The 9,342-nt window shown below is 39.5% G+C and overlaps 1 protein-coding gene across 1 annotated transcript; it reads right to left on the bottom strand.

Annotated features, from left to right (window-relative positions):
- Positions 1–617: 617 nt before the first annotated feature.
- On the bottom strand, positions 618–1,997 carry LOC144369806 (uncharacterized). The gene has a single exon (XM_078030098.1). It carries the CDS (start codon positions 1,995–1,997, stop codon positions 1,080–1,082), a length of 918 nt encoding a protein of 305 aa, XP_077886224.1. The 3' UTR covers positions 618–1,079.
- Between the last annotated feature and the right edge of the window lie 7,345 nt (positions 1,998–9,342).

Here is a 9,342-nt window from a genome sequence, read left to right as displayed (position 1 = left end):
TTTGAAAGTCAATACATGCAAGGGGGTCTGGTTTGGCCCGGTAATAGAGACACCCCCGTCCTTGAAATAAATTTGGGCCCTCAATTTGGTTAACAGGTCTCTTCCTAGTAGTGGATACGGACAATCAGGCACATGTAGAAACGAATGAGAAACCTTACCTGTGGCAAGGTGTACTTCTCTTTCGGTAGTCCATCGGTATGGTTTGTTCCCGGTGGCACCTTGGACCCATGTTGTTCTGTGGCTTATGGGTCCTGGTGCTTGCGTCAGCACTGAGTGTTGGGCTCCCGTATCCACTAGGAAGGTTACAGGTTGCTCCCCTACTTGTAGGGTTACCCGGGGCTCAGGGGGGAGCTCCTGGCCCTGACTCCTTCAGTCTTCATCTAATGCTAGTAACTGCGAGGCCCGATTTGCACCTCTTCTAGGGTTGGGGGGTCTCTTTGGGCAGTCTTTTACCCAGTGTCCTTTTTCCTTACAGTAGGCACATTGGTCTCGGTCTACATGGGGTCTGCTCCGTTCCCTGTCCTGACTTACTTTGTCTCCCTGACGTCCTGCCTGAACTACAGTGGCCAATATTTTGCTTAGTTCCCTGTTACGCTTTCGATCACTTTCTCTTTCCCTTTTGTCTGACTCTTCTCTAAGCTTAAGGTCTCGTTCTTCTTGCATCTTCCTGATTCTATTCTTTTGTTCCTCTGGAGTTTCTCTCTTGTTAAATATCTTTTCTGCTTCCTTCAGCAAATCTGTTAGAGAGAAATCCTGCAAATTATCCAGTCTTTGCAACTTAGTTCTGATGTCTGGGGCAGATTGCCAAATAAATGTCATAGAGACATTTTCTTTCTGATCCTCACTATCAGGATCGAAGGGTGTGAACCTCCGATATGCCTCCTTTAGTCTTTCTAAAAATGCTGTTGGGCTCTCCTCTGCTCCCTGAATAGTTTGTCTTACCTGGGCCAAATTAATGGGCCGACGCCCTGCTCCTTGGAGACCCGCTATGAGTAACTGGCGATAGAGACGTAGGTGGTTCCTACCTGCTTCAGTGGTATAGTCCCAGTTTGGCCGGGTTAAAGGAAAAGCCTCGTTAATCAAATTTGGGAGTTGGGTAGGTCGCCCATCATCCCCTGGTACATTTTTGCGAGCTTCCAAAAGAACTTTTTGTTTCTCCTTGGCTGGTGAGTCACTAGAATAGATTCAATCAGAGAGGTTAAAGCTACAGGGTCTTTAGCAAAGGAAGGATTATGAGTTTTCCAGTTATAAAGGTCAGAGGCTGAGAATGGCCAATACTGATATTGGCCATTGGGACCCCCCATTTGCCGCAGGGGGAGAACTCTAGAAGTGTCCCCTGGTGCAGTGTGATCCCGTCGTCCTCGGAGCTGTCCCACCATGGGGGATGGATCTGGGGGAGCACTGGCTGTTGGACCCTCTTGGTCATCTTCTTCTTCCTCCGAGGAAGGTGGATTGGACCCAAGGGCTGGCAAGGGCTGGGGCTGATAAGGAGGAGGCTCATCAGCTAGCAGGTCAATTAGGGCTGAGTCTTCTGGTGGCAAAACCTTCTTTGGTGTTGCCCCTGGCTTAGTTGAAGTTTCAGATTTGTCGAGAACAGGGTAAAGTTGGGAGGTTTGAGGGGGTAGAAGAGGAGGAACTGGAAGGAGAGGGGCAGAGGGCTCGAGGGGAGAAGAAGAAGAAGGAGACTTAGGAGGAGAGAAAGGAGCTACCCAGGAGGGTGGCGTGGAAGCTAAATCTTCCCAAGTAATAATATAGGGTATTTGATCAGGGTGTCCCTGAGGACCTTGGATGAAGATTCGAGACTTCACCTGTAAGATAGAATCAATGTTAAAGGTTCCTTCAGGAGGCCAGCTGGTATTGAATGTAGGCCATTCTGAGGCACAGAGAGTTTTCCATTTCTTCTTTTTGACCGTCACGGACAAGTTGTTTGCGCGCTTTTGGACGTCCTGCCAATGATCTAGAGTAAGGCTCAAAGGGGTAGTTAGGGTGTTCCCCATATTTCTTTCAGACAGAAAGTAGACAGACAGACACAGTAGTACAAAGACGAGACCGAACGGGACGAGCGCTGCGCGGTGCCGGCAGAAACCGAATTCAGATGGCTTGGGAGAAGTTAGTACTTCTCTTTCGCCTACAAAGACAGTGTATCCTTCAGAAACACTGGGGGCCCCGAAAAAATGGACCCTTCGGATCCCTGGGACGTCTCCCAGGGTGGCAGGGGAGAAGTCCGAGCTAAACCTCAAATTAGCTCCTTCTCAAGCTGCCTTCAGATACTGAGCTACGCGTAGACTTCAGAATACAGACGCTGCGCAAGACATTAAACATAGAGACAAACATAGAGACAGAGAGCTCGTATTTGCCGGCTTACCTCCCAGTGAAGTCGAGTGTCCTCCGGATTTGGGTCTGGGTCGTTCCGGTGATCCCGGACGAGCCCCCAAATGAAAGACCCCCGAGACCCCAACCCAGAATGGAACACGCGAGTCACTGGATGCAATCAGCAGGAGGAATTTATTCACATAGGCGCCTATGGATGCAAAGCAGAACCTCAGCCGTGGCTTAGGCAGCTTGCATGCATGGGCTCGGGGTTACAGGATTTTTATAGGTTGCAAGGGATAAGATTCCAACTTAGCACAGTAACAGTTATTTCATTGGCCCCCCCATGACAGCTTGGCACAGTATCAGCTATTTCATTGGCCCCCTCTCAAGCTCCCCTAAAAGTGGTCACAGGGGGCAGAGTGGGTTTGGAGACCCCACCCATGTGCTCCTATTTTTGTCCTCTTTTGCTCAAGTCTGCCCCTCTGGAACATCTCGTGGTTTCTTAACTGTCTGGGACATCTTGCGGTTTTGACATGAGGGTATTAACGTATGGGTTACAACATGGGGGGTGTGGGGCATGGGTTGCGGTTAGGAGGAAGCATCTTGTGACTGCAGAGCAAAACGTTATATTTCTTAACATTAAGCTTAAGGCTTTGAGGCTGGGGTCTTTCAAGGGCTGGGGATGTGGCTCAGTGGTTGAGCAGTCCTGAGTTCAATTACAATTCCACACACTCCCTCAAAAAAAAAAGAAAAAAAAAAAACAAAGGGAAGAAAAAAATGTCATTATATAGTAACAAAAGAAAGCTGAAATAATAAGAAGTTTAGACGGAGCAAACTTCAGATAGAGAAAAATGAATATTATATAACAATAAAGTATCAATTATACAAGAAAGCATAATGACCTGACAAAACCTGCATGGGTCAGTAATTAGAAACAAGTGAGTGGCAATGGGGGATTAAGAAAGACAAATAAACACTTACAGAGAGAAAGGTGAGACCAGGTGGGACATTGTTCTGTGAGGAAGGAACAATGACCCAAAGTTAGCACAGCACACTTATTATATAGGTTTTATCATCAAAAGTTTATTTGTGGGAAAGTTTCTACAAAGCAGACAGCTTTGAAGGTCATGGAACTTGACCTTGTGAGACATAGTAGTAGTTATCTTATTACGTCCAGAATTCTCTCTCTCTGACAGCTGGTGTGTGAGCTCATGATCCAGACTGATATAGTTTCTTACCTTTCCGCAGTTTCCTCAGGCAGGGCCTCACCATAGCAAGTGGGCAATCTTGACCTGAATCTTTGAACAGGAGGTTCCCAGCACAAGTGCAGCCACAACTAGGAGGCAGTCAAAGTCCATGATCGAAGTCACTGATCTCCACAATGACCCTTAATGTGTACGTTCCTAATAAAAAACATCATCAAAATACATGAGAAATAAAGGCTAGAATGTACATTATACAAATGCAAGGAGAATTAAATGAATCTACTATTACAGTTGGAGATTTCAATATACTTCTATCACTAATGAACATAACCAGTAGTCAGCAAATCAGTAAGTACATAGCAGAACTCAACAGCACAATCAATTAACTAAATATATTTAACATCTATACACTACTTCATTCAGTAATAACAGAAGTACACATTCCCCTCAAAGCTCTTTTAAAACTCTCACCAAGACATACTTAGTTTTGAGCCATAAAATACACATTAACAAATAGAAAAGAACAAATACTATACAATCTCTGCGGTCAGGCCACAGTAAAATTTAAAGATAAATCAATAACAGAAAGATAGTTGGAAACTCTCAAAATACTGGGAAATAAATGACATATTTCTACAAAACACACAGCTCAAAGAAAAAAACTCATACAGGGATTTTAAAATATTTTGAACTGAAGGAAAATGAAAACAAAGCCTAGAAAAATTGTGGGATATAGTGAAAATAGTGCTTAGAGGGAAATGTGTAGCATTGAATGCAGACTTATTAGTTAATAATAGAGAGATTAGTAAAATTGGTAAGACATTAGCCAGGTTGATTAAGAGAAAAAGAAATACAATACAAATTTCTAATTCCAGAAATTAAAGAAGGGGTAGCAGTACAGAACCTATGAATATAAAAGCATAATAAAGAAGTGCTATGAGGATTCTATGCCATGAATTTGTAACCTTTAGGGAAAGAAGAAATTACTAGAAGAAACAATGTGCCAAAAGTCTCACAGGAAGAAAGCAATAATAATAACCTTTGTCTGTGAAATAAATGTATTAAATAATTTAATAACCTTCCCAAACAGATAGCAAAATGCATAGATGTTTTCACTGATAAAATCTACAAAATTTTTATAGGAAAAAGTATATTAATTCTCTAAAATCTCTTCCAGAGTATAGAAGCAGAGGGAATATTTCTAATTAATTCTACAAGGTCAACATTATTCCAATATCAAAACCAGACAAAGATACTGCAATAAAAAATAGTAACAACCCAATAACTCTCATGAACATAAATGCAAAAATCCCAACAAAATATTAGCAAATAAAATTCAACACTGTATTAAAAAAATTATATACCAAGACCAAGTAGCATCTATTTTGGATACAGCAGACTGGTTTAACATTCAAAATTAATTGACATAACCCATCACATCAACAGGCTACAGAAGAAAAATTACATAATCTTGACAGTAGACGCACTAAAAGCATTTGAAAAAATCCAACATCATACTTGATAAAATATCTTAGCAATTTAGGAATAGAGAGAAACCCTCTTATTTTTAAGTATGCTACCAAAAATAAATAATAAAATAACACTTAATGAGAACATACTTAATGATGAGAAACTAGGAGTTATCTCACAAAACTCAGGAATAAGGCAAGGACATTCCCCTGAGCAATCCTTTCCTATATTGTACCAGAAGTCGCACCTGCTATAATAAGACCCAAAAGAAAAAAAAAACTATACAGAATGGGACGAAAGAGCTCAAAAAATATATGAAAAAGTATTCAACATCTCTTGTAATTAGAGAAATGCAAATCAAAACTACTCTACAATTTCATCTCACCCCAGTCAGAATGGCACCCATCAAGAATACAGACAACAATAATTGTTGGCGAGAATGTGGGGGGAAAGGCACACTCATACATTGCTGGTGGGATTGCAAATTGGTATAAACAATTTGGAAAGTAGTATGGAGATTCATTTAAAAATGTGGAATGGAACCACAATTTGACCCAGCTATCCCACTCCTGGGTCTATACCCAAAGGACTTAAAATCAGCATACTATAGTAACACAGTCACAGAGTTCATAGCAGCTCAATTCACAGTAGCTAAACTGTGGAACCAACCTAAATTCCCTTCAGTAGATGAATGGATAAAGAAACTGTGATATATATACACAATAGAATATTACTCAGCATTAAAAGAGAATAAAATTATGGCATTTGCAGGAAAATGAGTGAAGTTGGAGGATATCATGCTAAGAGAAATAAGCCAATCAAAAAAGACCAAAGGCCAAATGTTATCTCTGATAAATGGATGCTGATTCATAATGGGGAAGGGGAAGGCATGGGAAAAATGGAGGAGCTTTGATTGGACAAAGGGGAGGGAGGGAAAAGAGGGTACATGGGGGTAGGAAAGATAGTGGAATGAGATGGACATTATTACCCTAGGTACATGTATAATGCACATATGGTGTAACACTACAACCATAGAAATGGAAAATTGTGCTGCAAATATGTACAATGAATCAAAATGCATTCTTCTGTCATATATACCTAATTAAAATAAACAAATAAAATTTTAAAAAGGGAAGGAAAATAACAACAACAACAAAATCCCACTGTTTTTGTCACAGATGATATGAGCACCCAATTGTGAAGAAGAGACAAAAGAATGAACAACAAAAACCTCTTTGAATTAACTAAAATTTATAATATTGTGTGATATTATGTCAATACACAAAAGGCAACCAATTTTCTACATACCAGTTGTGCAAAATAGGAATCTGAAATTGCAAACCTATGTTGTCCAATGTTGTTTATGTTGGTAGCACCCAGAATTAAATACTTAGGTATAAATCTTTCAGAATGTGTCCAGATAGATGAAGAAAACTATAAAACAGTGATTAATGCAATCAAAGAAGAATTAAATAAACAAATAGATATTCTCTATCTACGAGTATTAAATACTCAAGATGCAATATTGTCAAGATTTTATTTTTCCAAAACTTGATCTATAGATTCACATAAATCCCAAGCACCACCTCAGTAAATTATCTTGTGTTTATCATCACATTAATTTTAAGCTTTATATGAAAAGGAAAAAGACTCAGAATATTCAAAAAGAGTATTGGAGGATGACAAAGTTGAGAATTTGGCAAGTTTAAGACTTAAAATAAGCTATAATAATCAAGCGAATATAGTACTGGCAAAAGAACAGACAAAGTCATCAGTGGAACAGAGAAGAGATCCCCAAAATAGAACAACAGAAAATAATCAACTAATATTTGACAAAGACAATAAAATGGAAGAAAGCCATTCCATTCAATAAATAGTGATTGAACAATTGGAGTTCGACATGTCAAAAATAAAAAAAAGACAGATGGAGAATAAACATGAAAATATGTTCAGCATCATACAATATTAGGGATATTTAATTTAAGAGGAAACATGCACATATTAGAATGACCAAAATCCAAAACACTTAGAGCACCAAATGCTGGAGAGAATGTAGAACAAGAGAAATTTTTCATTGTTTGTGTGAATGCAAAATGATATAACCACATGGGAAGACAACATGGTAGATTTCTTACAAAATCAAATATAATTTCACCAATGATCCAGCAATCAAATTGTTGTTCAACTTATGTGGGTATTTATCCACATAAGTTGAACAATAGAATTTGTCCATGAATAAATATATATACACATATATATATACTCTGCTATCATCTATCTATCTATCTATCTATCTATCTATCTATCTATCTATATAGCAGAGTTATTCAAAATTAAGTAAACTCAAAGTAATCAATGTATTTCTTTATAGGTGAATGCAGAGATAAACTGTGACAATTCCAGACAATGTATTATTACTCACTGATAAAATAAAATGCACCATCAAGCCACAAAAAGCTATGGCAGAATTCTAAGTTTATGTGACCAATTGAAATAAACCAATCTTAAATGGCTACTTAGTATATTATTCCAAGTATTTGGCATTCTGGAAAAAGCACAACTATGGAAACAACAAAATGCTTCATCACAGGGTTTCAGCAGGAGAAAGATGAATAGGAGGAACACAGGAGGATTTTTAGGGTGGTGAACTATTCTGTAGGAAGCTACAGTAATGGACAAAACACACAGATTTTACACCACCAAGGGTGAATCAGATGTAAATTACGACTTTGGGAGGTGATCATGTGTCGGTGTAGGTTCATGGCTACTAATGGATATTACACTCAGAACCTACCAGCTCTACACGCTGGGGAAGTAGGATGAGGGGCATATGGAAACTCCCTGGACTTTCTATTTAATATTTTTTTGTGAAACTAAACTAAAATATTCATCTCTTTATTCACTTATGTTTATTTACTAATGGAGGAAGTGGCACTTGGAAGTTTTGGTGCCAAATATTATTTTAACCTTGGACTATCATCATAGCAATTCACTTTCCAAACTTGTGCTAGGAAAGCCTCTCCTTTAATCTACCATCTCCTCAAGGATTCTGATTCCCTGCTGGTAGTGCCTGCCCCTCTCCCCCATCTAAACTTTCTTGCAGGCAATCCCATGGCCCATTCCATAGCATCAAATGTAGGCCTCATCTCTTCTGCAATTACTACATAATGTTGTGAATCACTCTTTCTCCTCGGGGCCCACTTTTCCTATGCATGAGAACGATGGGGGTTTTGTTGTTTGTTGTTTGTTTGGTGAGTTGCTTTCCTTCATCCTGCTGTAGAGAGGACTAGGGGGTAGTGTTCAAATAAAAAAACTCAGAAACCAAACCACTTTGGCTTGAATTCCAGCTTGAGCCCCGGCTAACTGCAGTGCTAAACAAATCATTTAATTTTTCTCTGCTTGTCTCCTCATTTGTAAGATGGAGGTAATAATAAGCCCTTCTCCAGAGAGTTGAGAGATAAATAAGAGTAATAATATATGAAAGTAGTGAAAAGAGTGTCTGGCACATAGAAAGCTACATAGTGGTATTGTCAACACAGCACAAGGCCTGTGTCCCTCTCCCCAGGGAGACTTAGAGTGTTATTTTTCTCTCTTATTAAAGGAAGGGTCTCGTCCCCCATTAAAAAGATTATATACATTTGATGAGGAGAATCTGTTGGGAGAAGGGCTTTCCCTGTGGCCTTGAAATCATATTACCGGAAAGATTTTTTTTTTTCTATCTTCTTTGCGAACTCTAAAAACTCTGCCCTGGCCTGAAGATTTGAAAGGAGATTAAATTCCTTACAGCCCAGTATTCTCTTCTGCCCAACTCAAAGTCTAAATTGTTCATAATGGTCTGCTCTTGTAGAAAAGAAATCACTTCATACGTTCGGATTTCATCAAGTGGATGGATGTGGTTGCTCCCAGCTGTGATTGATAGAAGCAAGAAAATAGTAGATGAAGAGGGATTCTGAAAAGCTGTAGACAAACGGAGACCTCATATAAAAGATCACGTGCTGACTGTGTTGAAACCGCAGGGCAGTAATTCAGACCACAGGTGGTTGTAGCAGATGTGGCCAGGAGAAATATGACCCTGGAAACAGAGCATAGCAGAGTCAAGGCTAGGGGCCAGCGCCAGTGTCCAGTTGAGATTACACCTAGCATGAGTCACGTGGTCTTAAGCAAGACCTGTTAACTCTTTGAATCAGAGATATATCGTGTTCAAGATACATTTCTGATGGGATGAAAACCCATATGGAGATGTGATTTCAAAGCTATATAGGAAAAAGAACAAATTCATGGTAATATTACTTCCCATTTGAACCCATTTGGTTTCCCAATGCATATAAAGTTAAGATTATACTATACTGTGGTT

The sequence above is a fragment of the Ictidomys tridecemlineatus genome, chromosome 13, assembly GCF_052094955.1.
Source record: "Ictidomys tridecemlineatus isolate mIctTri1 chromosome 13, mIctTri1.hap1, whole genome shotgun sequence".
NCBI classification, from domain to species: Eukaryota; Metazoa; Chordata; class Mammalia; order Rodentia; family Sciuridae; genus Ictidomys; species Ictidomys tridecemlineatus.
Note: the sequence above shows the minus strand (reverse complement) of the source record. Positions and strands in the feature narration are given on the sequence as shown.

Coding starts and splice junctions, on each gene's coding strand:
- LOC144369806 (XM_078030098.1), bottom strand. CDS start 1,997: ATGGGGAACACCCTAACTACCCCTTTGAGCCTTACTCTAGATCATTGG.